At 47.8% G+C, this 20,843-nt stretch overlaps 1 protein-coding gene across 2 annotated transcripts in view; it reads right to left on the bottom strand.

Annotated features, from left to right (window-relative positions):
* Positions 1-557: 557 nt before the first annotated feature.
* The window catches only part of MAP2K5 (mitogen-activated protein kinase kinase 5), a 267,148-nt gene continuing 246,862 nt past the window's right edge, over positions 558-20,843 (bottom strand). For both annotated transcript variants that reach the window (XM_082838889.1, XM_082838890.1), the window contains one exon: positions 558-1,017. In XM_082838889.1, coding sequence (XP_082695015.1) covers positions 913-1,017 — 105 coding nt within the window. In that variant the 3' untranslated portion in view covers positions 558-912. The remainder of the gene's footprint in view (positions 1,018-20,843) is intronic.

Here is a 20,843-nt window from a genome sequence, read left to right as displayed (position 1 = left end):
ACACTTACCTGGCAGTGACGGAGAGGATTACCTAACAGGATGGCTGTGAATGGCCCGAGGTGAGTGAGGTTCCCTGGGCGTGACGTCAAGGGCAGTGAGGGCCAGCTTGCTGTAGAGAGGAGCTGGTGGCAGGGTGTGGGGTGGGAGGGAAGGAGGGCCTCTCAGAACCACCCCAGGCTTCTTCCCAGCTCTGGGTCTCCTTCCTCACCCACGGCCCCAGGTCAGATCCCTGTGCTGGAGCTGGAGCTGCTGCCGGGACTGCCTGGCCTGTGAGTGTGGGGACAAACTCCAGCCCAGCAAGGGGCACGTGACGTGGGTCCTGAGCTCTTAGCTCTAGGGCTGGCTTGGCCACTCTTCGCCGTGGGACTCGGTTCAGGGACCTCCACGCCTCAGTTTTTCACCTGTCAAATGGGCCGGGCTGTGGGCCTTGTCACGGAACTGCAGGAAGCGCTCCTGGGGGGCTGGCACTGCCAAACATATCCCTGCGCCGCTCCCAGCCCTGGGTGGGCAACGGACCCTCTGCACAGCACAACCCTCCTGGCGGTGGGCAGTCACAAAGCAGTAATACTTTTATTCCCATCAGCGATACTGACGGGGCCTGACCCTTTACAAAGGAGAACGTCAGGAAAAAGGAAGAGCAGCAAGGGCGTAGGGGCCTCTCTTCTCGATGCCCCAACCCCTCTACCCTCCCTCCCAGTCAGGCCTCCAGACCCGGCGGGGGGGGTGGGGGTGGCGAGGGCTTGCCCTGCAGGCGTTGGCCACCCTTGAGGGCTTCCTAGGCAAGGTCATCTGCCAGCAGAGTCGAAGGTGAGTCCAGCAAAGCTCTTCTGGCGCGGACAGCAAACGAAGGGCACGACAGGCACGTTTTCCCCTTGGTGACCAGTCCTGGGCTTTCAGCATCACACTGCAACCTCAGGGGGGGCCCTGCTGGCTCCGCCTCTCCTCCAGTGCCCTGCACACCCACATGGACACCACGGTGGCATTTCCATCGTTGAACTGAACGATGAATGGGTGGCCCTGCAGGGAAGAGAAGGAAGCTGTGACAGGCATTCCCCAGACTCTGCACGTCGTCACTTTCCAAGCCCTGTTCTCAGTATTCCCCAACAGCCCTGTGAGGTGAGGGCAGCTTCAGCCCCATTTCACAGCCTAGATGACTGAGGCCCAAGGTGGAGCAATGACATGCCTGTCTAGAGCACTCGCTGCAAACCTCACATTCTGCCTGGTGCTTGGCTACCTTCTCCTGAAACTCCAGCCAGCCTGAAAGATCCCCAAGGGTGTGAGCCTATCTTAACTCCACACTGCCTGGCCCTTCCTCAGCCCAGCATCCCTCCAACAGCTGGCAGGCAAAGCCTGGCACCGGAGCTGCCAGCGTTCCTATCAAGTTGCTGCCCAGAGACCAGAGAATCATCTCATCAGGGGCCACGTCAACCCCACTTTTCTTCTTTGTCTCCAGCCCTCCTATGAACAATCTGCGAGTGGAGGGAAGGCAAACGTGTCAGGGGGAGGACGGATGTGCTGGTTCGTGGTGAGAAGCTGGGGGCTGGGGACCGGACTCTGGAGGGGCGCTACAGCCTCCATGTGGCCCCTCAGGCTCTAACCTACTTAGCCCACAGGCAGGCCAGGTTATATGTAGTCAGCCCCCTCCCCAGCTGTCCTGAAGTGACAAGGTTCCTCCTCACAATCTTAGGGCCTCCTTGGGAGTTCCCAGGAAAGGTCAGAAAAAAGCAGGGGCAGCCATGGGATCACCCTGGCCACAGGTCAAAGGTGAAAGGAAAACTGGAAAGCATTCTCTTCCCTTCTCTTCTCCAAGTGCTTCTCTGCTAAGGGATGCTCACTTGGCAGCCTCCTCCCCTACCAAAAACTTTGTAGCCTGAGACTGAGGGAGCCATGCTGGGCGAGCAGAGAGCATGGGGGGCTCCCAGCTTCCTTCTCCCCAGGTCCCCCTGCTCCTTCTCTCCCTCCCACTTCAGCCATCCAGCTCCAAATTCCCTGCTCGCTCCTGCTTTCTGAGCCCTTCTTGGGCCCCCTCTGCCTCCCCTCTGGCCAGGCGGGGCTTTTGAGGCAGCTCTCCTGATGAGCTCATCACAGAGCCAGGAGGGCCAGGGCTCAGATGCCCAGACCCCACTGTCTGTGGGAGCAGTCAAGGACCAGGCTGGGGAGGGGGCGGGAGGTCAGGTCGGGCGGGTGTCCCGCAGGCAGCACAAGCCTGAGGGGGGGCTGAGGTGGGAGAGGCCCAAGAGGGACTCTGTCTTGGCTCTCATATGTCCCCCACCCCGACACATATCATCTCACCTTATATGTGCCTACCTAAATCAGTGCCTAGATAGAGGGGATTCTTCTTGAAGTCAGTGAGCACATTTCCTTTTCAGGAGGCTCAGAGGAGGTGACCTTGTGCCCTTCTGAAGAACAAAGGGAGAAGCTGTGCTCAGGAGCCGATGGGCCCCTCCCCTGAAGCCCGGGGTGGCACAGTGTCACTTTCCCAGAATGCCCGGTGACTTTGGGGGCCATATGCTCCATCTCTGTTATCATCTGTTCAGGAACAAGCAGAGCAGAACCGCAGGAGTGGAGAGTGCAGCGTTCCTCCAGTTACAGGAAGGCTGCTGGCTACACTGCAGGAAGCATTTCGCCCAGGTGCACCGGGAGGCTGACGAGGAGAGGGGCAGCATCCACCGCTCTGGTGGCGACTCTGCCCCTTTCCTGTCCTCCCTGACTGGGAGGTGACCCCCATCTCCTGTGTACCCCTGATGCTTTACGCCACCCTGCACGGGAGTGACCGAGACAAGTGGTTTTGTCCCCAGCCACTGTTGATGGGTTTGGGGGGAATGAGAAGGGGAATCATAAAGGGAGAAAGAAAGGAGACAGAGACAGAGATGGAGGGGAGACCCCAGCCTCTCTAGGCATCCTGGGCTGTGACAGAAGAATGTGGGAGCTGTAGGCTGCCTGGTCCACCATCTGAATGGGCACGCAGAGAAAGCCAGTTATGTGGGGAGTGAGAACATGGAGAGTTGTACAGAGGGAAACAGGAGCTGAGATGGCACTGGAGACCCTGGGGGCCATGATAGCCTGGCAGCATCTCTGCCTACAGTGTCCATGCACACCTCACGGTCTGGGGTGGAGGCACTAAGTCCTAAGTCGCATAGGTGAGCACAATAATCTCCACTTTGCAGATGAGGAAACAGAGCTCACGGTTGACCTGCCCCATCTCCCAGAGCTGCGACTGGATTACGTGTCTCTATAACCCAAACCTACTGCCTGGGGCACTCCCGGGGCTGAGCTGGGGTAGGCAGAGCCAGATTGCAATTCCCCCTTGCCTTGTTTCTGCCATGGGATTCAGGCCTGCCTGGCCAGAGGGGGACTGAGACAGCAGGTCCTGACCCCTGTGTCACCCCTGGCACATCCTGGGAGAGTGGTGTCAGGGTGGCAGATCACTCTTACTTGACTCTGCCCCCTCCCATCAGCCCTGGGTGGGAAGCAGGGAAAGTATACCGCCACCCCATTTTACAGAAAAGGAAACTGAGCACCGGGGAGGGGACGTGACTGGTTAAGTGCTGGAGCTTCCGGTTGCTACTCTGGTACGTTCTCAGGGCTTGACTGCATCCCCTGTGACCCTGACAGCGCACGCGCTCCCTTTCCTCCCTGGAGTACAGCAGACACTCCTCCGGTCCTGTGATGCACACGATGCAGGTGCTCCTCATGACTTGAATGAGCAAACGAAATCCGATGGACAATTCCGGGAGAAGCATGAAGATCACTCGGCCACCCTGAGGTGCCTGAATTCCCAGGTGGCTCCTGACAGGCCTGAGCAGATGCCTGCAACAGCCAAGATGCCTGGAGACCGATGGAAACTGCACACCGGATAATACCGAGTCCAGCACCATGGATTGAGTGCTGTGTGCCAGACCCTTGCCAAGGGCTTTGTTCTCATTTTCCCACCAATCGCCATGCTCACTCTGGAGGCGCACACAGCCCCCTCGCAGATGAGGAAACAGACACTCAGGGACCTGTGCAAAGTCACGCAAGTGAGGGCTGAGCTGGAACCACAACGTGGGTCTCTTGACTCCAAATGCCATGCTCAGGACCACATGCTCTCCTGCACCTGCAACCGGAGAGCTGACCTCACAGCCCTTCTGGGGGTCTCTGTGTGGTCCGGAGAGGGCTGCAGCCCCTTGAAGCCAGACCCTCCTCTGCATCTGGGTAAATGCACATCTCCCCCTAGGCAGAGAAATCCAGATGTGGACAAACTCACAGCCCCCTCAGACTCCAAGGATCAGCGGATCCCATCTCCTCGGAGCCAGGACACCCACGTGCTGCTTGTCAAGAGCATCCTACACCCCAGGTGACGGCCCCAGACACCCAGGCCTCTGCCACCCACACGCAGAGTGTGTCAGCGGTCACTCCGCGGAGGCTGGCAGGGCGCATGCAGGCTGGAGCCGCTGAATGTTCTCACTGGCCTCATCACCAGGCAGTGGGAGCCACTTTCATTCCCCGAATTCTCTCAGGGCCAATTGCAACAATTAAACCGGCGAGTGTTGAAGTATAATGGCCCACAAACTTCGCCACAGAAGGTGGAGACATAATGGAGGGAAAAGGATGGCACTGGAAGACGTAGGATGGATCCAAAAGGCGGGCACAGGGGAGAGTGAGAGAGATGAGTCAACAACAACCAAAGCCGGCAGCATCACCGGGTGCAGACCTCCCACCACAGGGCCGAGGGGCAGATCATGCCCGTGCACTAACTCGTGAAGAGAAACTAGAGTGTTCAGTACACCCTCCTTCACTTGGGCACTAGCCTCCAGGGCTTCGCTAGAGTTTGGCCCTCTCCTTCTGTAATAATGCCCCTAATTTTTGCCCACCCGTGTCATTGTGATGAGATGCCTTCCTGATGACTGATGGCAGGACCCTCCCCATGTGGACAGCGCTCCATGCTTCTGCCAAAGGGGGCAGGGAGAGGAGGGGTCCAGGGGTCCACCATGTGGGCAGGAGGTGGACGCTCCGAGCCTGCTGTGGAGAAGTACCGCCTGAGGTTGATGTGTCTGGACTCCCAGGCCAGTGCTCATTCACTGATACCTCACTCTCTGCCCTTAGTTGGGCTTCGAGTTTCTTCCCAAATAGGAATTTACCTATTTGGGGTCTCTACAGTCTCTTCTCTTGTATAACCTCCTAAAGAACTTCCTGCATGTGAATCATTTAAGGACTTGCTGGTGTGGGTGCCTGCCCGGTGCAGCGCCTGGCAGGTCGCAGGCCCTCAGTTGGCCGTGGGCCTGAGGCAGGAAAAAGTGACCTGCCTGTCCTCTCTGTCTGCATCTATTCATCGAGCCCTTTTTGTGGGCCAGGCCCCGGCTGCCTTACATGGCCCGGAACCCAACCATCACCCCCTTTACACACAAAGGAGACTGAGACACCGATAAATGTGACCTGGGGCAAGGTCACAGAGCTAGAAAGTGGCAGGGTTAAGGGCTGAACGCAGCGGAGGACAGCACACTACTCTGCTCACTGGGGGCGGGCACAGTGGTTTTAAATTCCTACTTTTTAAAAGAATATAAGGTACATTATTATTATTATTATTTTTTGCGGTACGCGGGCCTCTCCCGTTGAGGAGCACAGGCTCCGGACGCGCAGGCTCAGCGGCCATGGCTCACGGGCCCAGCCGCTCCGCGGCATGTGGGATCTTCCCAGACCGGGGCAGGAACCCGCGTCCCCTGCATCGGCAGGCGGACTCTCAACCACTGCGCCACCAGGGAAGCCCTGGTACATTATTTTTAACTAGTAATTTTTCTTTTTAAACTAGTAATTTTTAACTGACAAACTGAAATGACAGTGGCCAAAAGGCAAACTGTGTCCTCCCCGCTCAAAGCTGTGTCCGGCACAATCAAGTAATTGATTTAATAATCAGCGAATCTATTAAGTATTATATTATGCCTGTTTTATAGGCGAGGAAGCTAAAGCACAGAAAGATTAAGGAATCTGCCCAAGACCACGGCGCCTGAACGTGGTGTTGTCTCCAGAGCCCGAGCCTCAGCCATCACGTTGTCCTTCCTCGTCACTGCCAGGGCCGGGCGATGGCGGCACCCACCCTGCAGGACAGCTTGCCCTCAGAGCAGGCGCCGGCTGGTCCCTGTTCCTTCTCTTTGGGTCTAGATTCTAGAGAAGCAGGAAAATGAAGACCCAGGGCCTGGAAGAAATTCTCCAGGGCTGTGGAGACCACACCCTAGACAGAAGGGTGGAAATAATAAATAGGATGCCTGGCGGCAGACTGCACCCCAAACCTAAGGTCTACTCTGTGGGGCCTTTCTTCATGTCTCCTCTCAAGAGGGTCCATCTCTCCCAGAACAAGAGCATACCCTTGTTCTACTGTGTATTATTATCATTCGAGCCCACCTTATCCTAGCACAGTCTGGAAGCCTCCAGGGCAGGGCAGTGCTAATCACACAGGAACTGCCAAGAAAAGTCAGCTGGATTGACAGGTAAGTTACACTGCTTCCCAGGAGCCTGAGGCTAGGCTGAGAAGGGCCGTAGGTTGGGTGGGCGGGCCTGGGGAGAAGGCTTCACAAGCTGAGGCTGCTCTAGGCTCTCTGGACCACAGGATTCCTCTCTCTCAGGATGAAGACCAGGCCACCAGGCACCTCCTTTCCCGCCAAGGACGCCACACGGGACAGAATGCCAAGGACCCACGAGCTCATTCAAGTAAGCAAGCCCAGCCCAGTTACACTCCAGCTAAGTCATGAGGCAGGTGTCTGTAAGAGGTGATCTGAGAGGCTGGAGGGGCCCCAAGGTCAACGTACTGCCCATCACTTCACCTTTCTGCACTGGGCCTGCCAGCCTTACTTGAAGGCTCTCTGCATGTCCCTTTAGGATCCAGCCCTTGTGGCAGGGGTAAAACGCTTCAGTCCTTCTTGGCAATATGGAGGTGCGGTATGAGAGGATGGGACCTCAGAGACCAGCAGGGCTGTAGAGTGTGAGGTGTGCTGGGGCTTCCACACATGTTTCATTCAAATCATTAAGATATTTTAAGCTGTATTTGTTAAAAAAAACTAATTAAAAAATAATATATACACTCAACTATGTTCAACTCTAAATGTTACCCTGAATATTGGCAGTGTGTTACCCAGAACTGTGATGGTAACTGATTTTCTGCAGCTCTTAGGACAGGCTGTCTGCTTGTTAGATCTGTGCATATTACCGACTGCTCATACATGGGCCAACACCTAGGAAGGTTGTGGTGGTGCACTGGGCATCTAAAAGAACTCAGGGCTGTGACGTCCACTCACATTGTGTGTAGGTATAAAACTGTGAGCACACCAGAGCCAGTGCACTGAGCCCACGAAGCACGTCTGCCCAGTGGCCCGGTGCACGATGCCCAGACAGGGGTGTGGGTCAGGCCTGCTCTGAGTTTCCAGGGGCGTCAGCTCCTGCAAGCTTTGAGTCCCTCTTGTCTGACCTGTAGATTTACCGTAAGCAATTCATATGAACAGCTGCTAGCTACTGTCAGCAACTAAACTCTAAAATAAAACTTTTCTGCTATTCCTTTTTAAAGCTTCTATTGGGCTTAAAAGATGCCTAAGCTGAGAGGGCAACTGGTGAGTCAGGATTTCCTTGATATGGGGCTCCTGAAACAGTATCAGAGATAAGTGGAACACGGATGCAGATATTAGACTATAACCATCACCTGTGACCCTGGCTCTCAGATTTTTGTGTCCTTCAAGAGAAGTCTCATGGACGCCTTTCTAAAGAAGTAAGTGTCTACAATGAATACTTACTTACACATTCATGCTAAAAAAAACACTACTTTTTTCCTATATTAGTATTGAGATCCTGCATTAATTTTACATAATAAAACGCATTCCACTGCTACAGATTCAAAACTAGCAATCTAATTCTCTGCTTACTCTGGAGATAACTTCAGATTAGAGAAGTTAAATAATTTTTGGAAAAATGCACGTATGTCCAGTGTCTGCTAAACGGCTGACAAGTGCCAGGGCAGTGGGCAGCCTTTATAATATTAATTACATGAGATAACAACCCATGATCATCCCTGGGGTCAACGCTTCCTGCTTCCTTCCAGGCTGGGTGTGCCCGAGCTAATCAACAGGGGGAGTCAGGGAAGGAGGTGGCTGGGACTGTGGCTGCAGGGCAGCCCCCAGGCATGACTCAGCAGGGAGAAGCTGAGGCACCTCCACAGCAATTCTTCCATCTGTCCCTGTGTGGGGTAAGGCACGGAGCCCTGGACTGACAGTCCACAAGCCTTCTCTCACCAGCCCAGGAGTCGTGAGAGCTTGGGAAGGGCCACAATGGCCTCACCTATAAAAGAGAAACTATTTCAGGGGAACCTCCATTGCCCTGGCTTCATCCTTCCACATGGAGGGACCTGTGTTGTTATCACACCCCTCAGTCGTGTCCCCAGGGGGAGGCGTGGCAATGTTGGGAGGAAGCACGGAGCAGGCCCGGCTCAGGGGTCTCCTGCCCACAGGGAGGCTGCATTCTGGCCTGCCCTCTCCTGGTAAGCTTCCAGGCAGGCTGTTCACCTCTGACTGGGCTCTGCGGTAAATTCTCAGGAGGGCCCCTCGGGCCACCCACGTAAGCCTGCCCGTCAACTCAGATTTTACAGACGTAGGGGTGATGCTTTCCTTCTGTCATTTCCTGAGCCTTATTTCTCAGCTGGTGTTGAACACAGGGAGGCTGCTGGCTGGCCTCGTCACCCAACCAGATCCCCCAGCTCTCTCTGCCTCTGGGGTCGGGTGGGAGATTGCTTGTCTGCAGACAGGGGTTCACAGATACACCCTGGGCAGTGCGAGAGGAGGCTACTATCCCCCCAGGTAGAATGCATGCAGGGGAGCGGCAGTAAGATGAGGGTGTGAGCCTTGCCCATCAGCTAGTGTGGAATCTGCCTGTCTGCCCAGTCCAGCCTACCTGGGCCAACGCCCCGGCTGCGGAACTCTCCAAGGTAAGGCGTTTGTTCTGAGACTGTGCTTTCTCAGCCTCTGATTCCTAGAGCTTTTCCACGGCTGGGGTTGGGGGTTCCCTTTAGCCCTTCATTTTCTTTTAAGACCTCAGAAATGATTTGCGGCTGTGACATGCCATTTCAATCGACCTTCCTGAGTTTATCTTCACAACTGCTACAGAAATAGATGTTTCTTCCCAAATATTCAATTATTAGCAGCAAATTGCTTACTTCCAGCCATCCTAGACTGTACACAGGCATCTAAGGGGGGGTCAAGGCACTCTCCACCTTTCACCTAAGCAGATCTATGTGTTCCTACACAAAGTAATTGTTCAGAAAATGGCCAGTCGAGACAGCAAGATGTTTCCAGAGGTATCCGCAAGTCATTCTAGGGCCTGTCCTTACAGGGCAGCCACAGGACTCGAGCAGTGTGGTATGGGAGGGGGCACAGAAGACTGCAGTGGGCCACCGTGAGGGGTAAACATGCAGATGCCAGCACTCATGAGTTTGTGTCGGAGGAAGCTGACCCATTTGGGTGGCAGAATGGTGCCACTGGCCCACTTAGGGGGGCCTGTGGTGGCTGCCCTGTAGGAAACTCAGACAGGACTCGGGGGAACAGCAGGGAGAGTGCTGGCTCCCCCTCGCAGTCTCAGGCTGAGCAGATCCTAGAGAAGTCAGGACCTGAGGGTGCCAGAGGGAGGCGGGGGGGGGGGGCTCGCTCCAACAATGCTGAGGGCTCTTGTCTGAGAGGCTGAGTCTGCAGGTCCAAGCAGTGAATATGGGGCCGCTTACAGGCATCTGGGCGTTCGAGGTTCGTCTTTCGGTGTGGTGGCTGTGTGGTGGTGGGGATTTAAAGACACAATGCTCAGAAGGATGGATTCTTTCCAGCCCTCTTTTTTCCTTACCTCTTGAGATTTGATGTTTAAACTCTGAGACCTTGGCTCTGTGTGTGTGTGTGTGTGTGTGTGTGTGTGTGTGTGTGTGTGTGTACACACATATGTGGGCATGTGAGCATGCAGAAGGGGAAGAAAGAATGAGACCCAGCACGATTTCTGGCACACAGCAGGCAGCTCAGTAAGCTTGTTGAACAAAACAGAACAAAGTGATTCGACAGTGAGTGAATGAAGAGATGGGGAGAGACTAAGCCTAAAAGCCCTCCCTCTACAAATTCCCAGCCATGCCAGATAAAATGGAACATTTTCCAAAAAGCATACGAGATGAACCTGTAAAAAAGAAGGAAATCTGCAAGTGCCAAAAATGAAGAGGGAACTGAAAACCAGAATTATAAGTGTGTGCGTGGAGGTCTTGTAGCCCTAAGGGAGGCTATCAGTTCTAGGAATGTAGGACCTGGAAAGTGTGAAGAACTAAGTGGACACAGGAGACAAGGGCCACCTGGGGAGCTGGCCTGAGACCCTGAGCAAAACTGGGACTGCAGAAAGGGTGAGCCAGAAAAAGTCTGCCCATCAGCAAAGGGGATGCTGTGTGAGGTGGCTCTGAGCCTCGTGCACTTTGGAGTTCAATGTACCACTACTGTGGTCTCAGAACACAAGGCTGCTCATAAACTAATGTAACATTGATATTGATCTAGCAATACTCTGGAGTATCTCTCAGGAGCATGAAAAAACATTCTGGGGAAATACTTCTGGAATTCAGTAATTTCCACAGTACTAAGCCCCATTCAGTATGAGCTTACAATAAAACTTCCAAAACGTGTGAGGAAACAATTATCCATGGACAGGAGTCAGCAGACACAACACACAGGAAGATTAGAGCTCTCAGAACCAAGGTGACAGAAAAATAATTGGGAAGAAAATGTAAAATGATGTACAGTTGAAAAGACTGAAGGCATAAAAGAAGAAATTGAAACATTAAGAACAAAACATTATAAAAAAGAGAAGAGAGATTTGAAAAAGAATCAAATATAACTTACAGAAATAACACATATAGTGACTGGAAAGAACAAAACAAATTCTCCATAGATGAGCCAGATAGCAAGCTGAATATAGCAAGGATAGATTTAGTAAGCTGGAAGAATGGTTTGAGAAAATTACCCAGAGCACTAGTCAGTAATGAGAGATAAACAAAAAATATTTTTTTTTAATGTGAAGTAGAAAGACCCAGAGGAAAGAATGAGAAGAGATGGGACACTGTGGGGTAGGGTCAATATCCAAAGAGACAACAGGTGAAAATTTTGAGAACTGATGAAAGATATGAATTTTCAGATTCAAAAATCATAATGATCTCCAAGTAGAATAACTATAACAAAACCTATACCTAGACAAATTGTAGGGAAACTGAAGGATACCAGGAAAAGAGATGTTAAAAGCAACCAGAGAGACAGGCATATCTCTCACAAAGGGCAGCAGCTGAGCAGCTGGCAGATTCTCACCAGCACGTGTAGAAACCAGAGGACAACACAGTATCTTCAATGCCCTGGGAAAAACTGTCAATCTAAACTTCTAAACCCAATTTAACTAACAACCAAGAGTTAGGGCGGGACTTCCCTGGCAGTCCCTTGGTTAGGACTCTGTGCTCTCACTGCTGAGGGTCTGGGTTCAATCCCTGGTTGGGGAACTAAGATCCCACAAGCCACGCAGCGCAGCCAAAAGAAAAAAGAGGGCAAAGTGAAGACAATCCTAGAACAAAAACTCAGTTTTACCCTCACTGACAGAACTCTTAATATACTTCCAAAAGGAAAAGAAACCTCAGAAGGAGGAAGTAGGATGCAACAGGAATAAGGAACACATAACTGCTAAACACATGGCTAAATCTCAGTAAGTACTGATTACACAAAATGACAACAAGAGTAATGACTAATTGTGAGGATCTAAAAACAAAATGACAATGAAATTCTGGACATGAAAGAAGGGACTGATCAGAAACTCTTAGGGTCCTTATGTCCGGGGGAGAGAGGCTGTGGCAGAGGCTGCTAGCTGCCTCTCAATAAACATTCCCCTTTCTTCCTTAGTGATACAAATCCTGATTTTAATAAGGAACAGTGTCACCCAGCAAAGCAGCTGCATGCCCAGACTCCCTTGCAGCTAGTTTTGGCCAATGCCATGTGAGCACATATGCTGTGTGCCAATCCCCAGAACTGTCCTTAAATGAAGGGGTATTTCTACTGCCCTTCCTCATTCCTGTTGTCTGGAGCTCAAATGCCCCTTGACTGGAAAGATGGAAGGAACTGCCAGCTAGTCTGGGCGCCCTACTTCCTGCCTTCCTTTATATGTATGGGGAGTACCCTGCTGTCTTACTTAAGCTGCTGATTGTTTTAATCATGTGCAGCTAAAGCCAATTCTACCTAATATAAAGATGAGATTGAACCTAAGGCTGAGTATTGTTGGGGAGGGGCGTATATTTAGTGATTAACCTTAGGCTTTGCTAAATTAAGTTAGAAACTCAGGGATAATAAGAGGCTAGAAATAGAATATAATATCTAAACTACTGGAAAGAATAAAAAGGAAGAAAAAATTAATCTAATAGAGTGAAGAAAGGAGAAAAAAGAAGTCAAAAAAGCATTGTAGAGAAGAAAGTACAAAACAGGATAGTAGAAAAAAAAATTCAGGTGTATCAATATACAATAAATATAAATGAATAAACTAATCAACTAAAAGAGAGTCTCAGATAAAATTAAAAACATCAACAGCAAAATGCAGAGATTCACTTAAAACAAAATAACACAGAAATGATGAAAACAAAGGGATAGGAAAACATATAGCAGACAAATACTAACCAAAAGAAGACAGCATAGGTATGTTAACATCAGACAAAAATAAAATTTCAAGCAAAATATATTAGAGGTAATGAGAGTCACTACATAAAGATAAACGTTTTAAAATGAAGATACAGCATTTTGACATAGGCATCTAACATCACTGCCTTAAAGCAAATACTGACAAAAGTGCAAGGAAAAACAGACAAAGCCACACTAATAGTGAGAGATTTTAACACAGCTCTCTCAGTAATTGATAAATAAAGCAGGTAGAAAATCAGTAGGGCCTCAAAATATTTAAGTAATGCAATTAACAAATTTGACCTAAAGGATGTAAATAGGACACCGCATTCAACAACTAGAGAATCACATTCCTTTCAAGTAAAGAGAGAACACTGAAAAAAAACAAAACAAAACAGTGTAGTAAGGGCGTTTCAACAAATAACAAAGATCTGATACTATACCAACCATGTTCTCTGACCATGGTGCATGAAAAGTAGACAACAATCACAAGATAACACCACTATGTGCAAACAAAAAATACTTCTAAATAATTCATTGGTCAAAAAAGAAATCCTAATTGAAATTGGGAATTACTTAGAACTGAATGACAACAAAAACACTACATATAAATATTTGTGGGATGCAGCTAAAGTAATACTTAAAAGGCAATTTATAGCTTTATATGGATATATTAAGGAAAAGAAGATTGGAAATTTACAAGCTAAGTGTCCAATTCAATAAATTACACACAGAACAAAAAGTAAATCCAAAGGAAACATAAAACAGCAAATAATAAAGAACACAAAGGAATTAGATATCAAAGAGATGATCAAATCACTAAAATACTGGTTCTTTAAAAAGATTAATAAAGTAGACTAACTCTGACAAAAATGGTAAAAAGAGGACACAAGGAAACATCATTAGGAATGAAAAAAGGGCACATAACCACAAATCTGGGAAAAATTTTAAAATAATAAGGGCATATCATATGACTGATATGAGGCCAACATAGCTGAAAATGCAGTGTGATGACTCATCAGGAGAGAAAGAGAGAGAGAGAGAAAGAGAGAAAGAGAGAAAGAGAGAAAGAAAGAGAGAGAGAGAGAGAGAGAGAGAGAGAGAATATGTGTGTGAGTGATGGTAGGGGCAGTGGGAAGGGTGATAATGGTGGCGACTGGGAGGTGCCAATGAGAAGTGACAAATAATCACCCTGGCAGGTGAGTCACAGGTTTCGAGCCCTGGCATCATCACACTTTTAACTTTTCAAAACACTTCATATCCATTGTCTCATCTTATTTCAAGAAGCATCCAATTAAGTAAAGGCTGCTACCTCTTAAAATTCATCTTAGTAACAGCTTTTCTAGTTTCTTAATAAGGAAAAACAACCATTCACACGAAGACTGAAGCTCAAGTGGAGATTTTCTGATGTTACCAAATCAACAAGAAACATAGAGGAAAAATTGCTAAAGATACCAGATGTCAAACTTTTGGGTAAATAACTTTAACTGAAGTGCCATCTTGTTTTTTTTTTTTCCTTTACTGTTTCCAGCTGTGATGCTCCCGTTTTCTGAGCCTCACTCTATTTAGTAGACAGGGTTACTTACTGGTGGGGTGAGTGTGAGGGAGCCAAAGGGGTGGGCTCGGGCAGCCCTTTTGGAAAATTTGAAATAAAAGCATAACAAAGGTCAAAGCTACCAGGCCTAGTCTATAAAATACAGGATTGAAAATTACCAGTTACTCCAGAGTTTCTGCTATCAGCCATCATTTCCATTTGAATCTGTCCCCTCCTTTTTTTTTTCCTAAGGAAATCCACAAACAGGAAGCGAACCATTTGAAAATTCTGATCATTCTGTGTCCCAGCAGCAAATAAAAATCATCAATAGAACACACTTTTAGCCTTGAGTAATATTTTCTAAAACAAAACACAAAGAACCTGTGGTACTTAACTATTCTGTTATTGATTTACTGTGGTTTGCAAGGTAATGTTGAAGAAAATTAAATGTACGGAAAGCTGAAATGCGTTTTCTGTGGCAGTGAGCGGTGTGGCCTGTGTCTTCTGAGGCGGTGTCACTGGCTGTGTGCAGAAGGAACGAGAAAGGGGGTGCACTTCATCTGGCTACAGATAAGCTGGCGATGGCCTTCCCCGCAGAGCTGTATGAAACCAAGTCTGTTTTCACCGTTAAGAAGGACAAAGTTATTTAGGTACAAACTTGCTTCTTCTGGTAGTTATGCTCCCGTTTACACAGAGACCTCAAGTCAATCAAATCCAGTACGGATGGATTGAGAGGCTTCTGTGTGTCTGGCTCTAAACCTGGTATTTAGAGTCAAAAGACTCCCCCTGGCACATTCATGCCTTATTTGGTCCTCTCAGAAAAGTAAAAACAACTCCAACAAATAATAATTCAAAATAATTGTACGCTAATTATTGATTCAAGAGCAAAGTGGTCATACTGTTTCAAACTTGGGCATCTGCATGCAATGTTATCAAGCAGTATATTTCCTATTTAGTGAAATGGTCTGTTTTCAAATCTAGAGGCACTTTACATACCTACAGGCCACTGTAAATTTGACTCCCTTACTTAAGACTAAGAATCTGAAAGTTACAGTAAAACTCGAACACTTTACTTTTAGCTAGTCCCTCAAGCCTTTATTCAAGTCCATTTTTTTGTAGTTTAGACTAGTGCATACACACTTACTATCTGGTTTCCCAAACTAAAGCACAAAACAGAAGAGGAAGAGGGGAGGGCTGTTAGAAAGGGGAACAAGGGCAGGAGTACTAAGTGACATCTATTAGCAATACTGCAAAACAAGAACAAAACCAAAGAACCAGCTTGGGGTCAACCAGTGCAGGGACAAGTGGCCCTCCACGTGTTAACATCAGGAGACACTAGGACAGCAGAACGCAGCAAACAGACCGTTCATGATGATGGTCTAAAGAACATTTTCTAAAAAGCCAGACCCTGATGCATGTAATCCGTTTAAAAGGATAGGGAAGTGTATATAATACATTTAAAACCTCTTGCCTATAATCTTTTTTAAAAGTTTTGGTTTTATAAGGAATAAGTCTCAGTTATCTGAATAATATCCTTCCTTGGAAGTAGCTCATTTACTGAAGGTGGTGAATAGAAGACTTGCTGCTCTTTGAGTTTTGGAAGGTCAATACTAAACAGGGGAAAGCTCACACTCCGTCTGGCCGCCTTTCAGCAGCACCGTGCGATGTCACCTGGCAGACAAGCCTTCAGAGCCTCTGAACTCAGTAAAGACATATGGGGCCACTTAGGGCCCAAGTTTATCTTGGCTTCCTTTGGAGAGAGTTTGATTACTTCTAAGATTTACGGTCAAAGCAGAAGGAGAAAAGAAATACCTCACAGAGCAGATTTATAACCTCATCTTGTTTTTATAATCACATTAGGGATGACATCCTATGACAGAATCTTGGAATGACTACAGGGCAACTTGGAAACTCGGTGGTAAGTTTTATATTTTGGGGTTTGGAGCATTTTGTACTTGCAAAGGTCAGGGAGGAAAGGACCAGGGAAATGAGCCAGGGGATGGTCAGAGAGTGAGTGTCAGCTGGTCTAATTTTCTGTGTCAACTCTGAAAATTAGATAAACAATGACAAACCAGGCTTTTAAAATGAACTTGTCACTTCTGGTTCTCTTGATACAAGGTAACATTTTTCAAGTCCTGGTAGCCCTAAGGACAGATTTAACCCCTGAGAGGTTTATGTAAGTGTTCTAAAGTCCCCACATCTAAACAAAAGGTTTAGTCCGACCCTATCACCCTTAAAAGAAAAACTAATCATCCTTGAAACTTAAATATGCTTCTCCTAACAATTAAGCGGACGTTGCCTAGAGCCAAAGGTCCAGTCTTCTGCAGGACAGTCTCAGCAACTTGATTTTTTCTTTCTGTCATCTCGTTGGCTCTCCAGACCAGCTCAACCCTTCAACATGGTCCCTTGATCTTTCAATCACTGTTCTCAGCAGGTACTGGTTCTCCCTGCACCAACTCAGGGGAGCACAGACTCTGTCCTGGGTCCACCCTGCTTCTCTGATGTTATGAAGACCTCGGGTAGAAGAACTGCTCTGGCCTACAATTTGGCTGCGACAAGCTCCCTGGTGTGGAGGGGGACAGATCAGTGAATCTTTCTAACAGCTGCCCTTAGTGGCTTTGCTCTAAGGATATTTATTCAGTTTGAATACGTTGATTTGGAGAGAAAAATACATATATGTATTTACCAGCAGCTGAGTAGAGCTTTTCATTCCACAAAGTGCTTTCAACCTCATCATCTAATTCAAGTGTCACAGTAATCCCACGAAGTATCAGGATGGCATTACTGTCACTACCTATTTGTGGATTTGAAAACTAGGTTCAGAGAAGTGATTTGGCTAAGGTAGAGTTGGGATCTGAACTGGACATCAGCTCTAAAGCCTGTGCCTTTTGTTACAATATGTTTTTGTTTTGTTTGTTAATATGTTATGTTTTGTTATATTATTACATATAATAACAGCAATATAATAGCCAACAGTTGTGAGCACCTAACCGTGCCAGATACTAATTAGGTGTTTTCATTTACAGCATTTCATATGATTCCCCAGCCCTGTCAGAAGCAGATGTGAGCCTGTTTTACAAGCAAAGACACTGATGCCCCTAGGTGCTAAGGACTGCGCTTCAGGCTGAAATCTCAACACTGGGCTTGAACCCGGGTTCTTGGACCTCATGTGTCACTCTTTCCCCACACTCTACAACTGGCAGAAACAACCCCCACCCCCCAACAAAGCACAAATGCCATAGGCTGCCCTGGATCAAAGTATAAAATAGGTCTTTTAAGGTCCTGTGACCCCCCCAGTCTTTGCCTCATCCCTAAATTCGAAAGCCTTTTTCCTTTCTGATGTAGAAGAGTCTCCTTTTCCAAAGTGTTCCAAGCTTCAAAATTACCTCTGCCGCCAGCTAACTGTTGAGAAGAAAACCATCTGATTAAATCAACTCACAGGATGGTATGAATAACCACAGGCAGGTAATTCACCTGTGGTTCCTAGGAGCCTGTGGATTTCATTCTCTACAGTGAAGCTCTTTCCCCCCTCGCTCTGGGAACTCTGTGCTCTGTAAAACAAGGAAAACAGGACCAACTGCACAGGAAGCCTGTGTGTATGAAATTCCTAGCACATAGGCTATCCTGGAAGCAGCCCTATAGTCATGACTATCAGTGGCTTAGACTTGGCAGTTCTTATCATACTTCTTTCCTAAGGAAATTTTTGTAATACCTAACATGTGTTCAATGCTAAATCTGGAAGACACTAGACCAGCTCCCCTGATAGCTGCACACAGTACGGGTGGACGGGCAGAGGAGAATGAGGGGTCTTGCTCTCCATGTAGTAAAGACTCTCACCACTCACTGAGCGGCCCCTCCCCTGAGCCTCAGGCCTAAAGACCTAACTCACTCCTCCATTTAAAACAGGAATGAGCAGACTTCCCTGAGTTCAGAATTCCGTGTAACTAAAACACAAAATAGAAAAAAGGAAACCCAACTGTTGCACTCGTGCACAGCCTATAGACAAGACAGCAGTGCCCTCAGACAGCATTTCAAATACAGTTTATTAGTGTGTGATATGAAAAGGGTATTTTTATTGCATGATATAATGCAATGGGACCTTGGGCGCTCTGTGGAAAGACCTCACACTCAGAAGTGTAATGAACCCGTAGTCCCCAAAACATTATACTGTACATTAACCTATCATTAATGGCACATTAGGGCTAGGGGCATTGCACGCTTGCTGGTCAGGGCTCCATCAGGACAGTGTTGAGAAAACCACACAGTCTTCCCAGGCTTAAAACAAATAGAGAAAATAAATATTCCTGATGTCTACAGGCAGCTTTAATGGAAGTTCAATCCCAGCTCTGCCCTGTAATTTCCAAGCCTGCTTTTTTAAGAGAGGAAGACACACAACTGAACAAGAGAAGAAAACGAGCCTCTTGCAGTCCACCCGCAGCTACTGGCCCTGCAGCTCAACACCGGCTCAGCAAGGTCACGAGCAGACCGGCACCTCTGGTAGTAGCGTAAAAGCTGCCTGCAAGACATCCAGGCCTGGACTGTAGCCTATAGAGGTAAACAGGGTCTTGGAGATTGTGCACCTACCTGCCTCACTCTCTAGATGGGGAAATCAAAGTTCAAAAAGATGAAGGAAGAGACAACCTATCCAAAAGAAAAATGGTGAAAGTATGTGAAAAAAATACAAATGGCCAACAAACACATCTGGAAATGGCCAAAATGTTCTATGGCAGGGTCCTGGTTAAATAAATATGGACCATCTATATAATGGAACACCATGCAGTATTAAAAAGAACAAGACAGACTTCATGTGATATGGAAAGATCTTAAAGAGAAAAAGTAAGGTACAGAACAATAAAATTAAAAATTCTATAAGGACACAAGTTACTGTTAACAGTGCTTAACTCTAGAGAGTAGGGCTGGGAGCTTATTGTATATCCTTCTGTACTATTTGAATTTTTTTTTTTTTGCGGTATGCTCCGGACACACAGGCTCTGGACGCGCAGGCTCAGTGGCCATGGCTCACGGGCCCAGCTGCTCCGCGGCATGTGGGATCTTCCCGGACCGGGGCATGAACCCGTGTCCCCTGTATCGGCAGGCGGACTCTCAACCACTGCGCCACCAGGGAAGCCCTATTTGAATTTTTAAACATAATTTTAACACTAGTTTTAGAAAGTCAATGATGAGAGCAGGAGCAAACGTTCTGGGGAACTTTGTATTTCCTAACTTCTATGCTAAGTGCTTTGTGTGCTTTATCTTGTCTGGATTTTCACAAAAACAGAAACTGTAAGTTGGTCACTGTTATCCCCTTTCCATGAAGTGGAAACTGAAGTTGCGAGGGGTGAAATAATTTATTCAAGGCAACCCTCTTACCCATCCACTTTCTATAAGGAAACAGAGTATTTGTAAAATAGAGAAAAATCTGGGCTTCCCTGGTGGCGCAGTGGTTGAGAGTCCGCCTGCCGATGCAGGGGGACGCGGGTTCGTGCCCCAGTCCAGGAGGATCTCACATGCCGCGGAGCGGCTGGGCCCGTGAGCCATGGCTGCTGAGCCTGCACGTCCGGAGCCTGTGCTCCGCAACGGGAGAGGCCACAGCAGTGAGAGGCCCGCGTACCGCAAAAAAAAAAAAAAAAAAAAAAATAGAGAAAAATCTTTCCAGACTCTGATGCAGCCCAGGACCACCTTCCTGGAGACAGCTGCCAACCCCAGCAGAGATCGAGGAGGTAGGCAAGACAAAAGGCCGCTGGCTCCGACTGCAGTTGAATCAAATTTCTGGAAATATCTAGTCTCCACATCACAAAAGGGGATGGGGCCTAGGGACCCCAGGCTACATACACTGTTCAAGTAAACAATGCTTGGCAACCAGGGTTCAAACACGTGAAGGGACGTATTCCCCTAATTAAGCACGAATCAATTTCAAAGGAAACCCAGACGCTGCTCCATGAAGAGGTAGCTGTCGCGGACCAGCAGAATCACAAGGTGAGAGTGGGGGCCAGGAAGGATGGGGCAGCTGCACACCTTAGGACTATCTGCGCCAAGTTTCAACGTTGCTGCAGCAAGTTTGCTCTGTTTTCTCATTCCTCCATTCTTCCCAATAAAAGAGTCTTGTTATTTTTGGGTAACAGACTTTGCAGCAAAATTTTAAAATGCTAGATTTCATTTGTCCTAGGGTCTGCCAGCACATGCTGTAATTAAAATGTTGATCAGTAAACAGTTTAAATATATGGCAGACAATGCAGTTAGAGCCTACTGTTAGGTCAATATGTGATTTAGATTTGCCATTTAAAAAATCTCATTTAAATTTTGCATACATTAATCACTACCATACTTCAAGGTTCTGATATCCACCTGACTACAATATTAAAATAAAACTTGCTGCCCCAGGGAAATCCTACTTATTCTTAATTGTTTCGAGGCTTTGATGGGCTTTTAATCTAAGATTAATTTATGCAATTTTAAATAACTCTTCTTATGATTAATAAGCTTGAAAATTAAAAGGAGTCTAAAGCAATTATAATGAGCATTTGGTCATAACCTCATTAGAAGAAGGAGTGAAGGATACAGCTCTGGAATTCTTACAAGACTACAATTTAAGGTTACTTTTAGAGAAGTCAAACGTAGTTCCTGAAATTGCAAAGGCA

Source organism: Leucopleurus acutus (genome assembly GCF_964270905.1).
Source record: "Leucopleurus acutus genome assembly, chromosome: 1".
Taxonomy (NCBI): domain Eukaryota; kingdom Metazoa; phylum Chordata; class Mammalia; order Artiodactyla; family Delphinidae; genus Leucopleurus; species Leucopleurus acutus.
The sequence above is the reverse complement of the archived record's forward strand: the minus strand, read 5'-3'. Positions and strand labels throughout refer to the sequence as shown.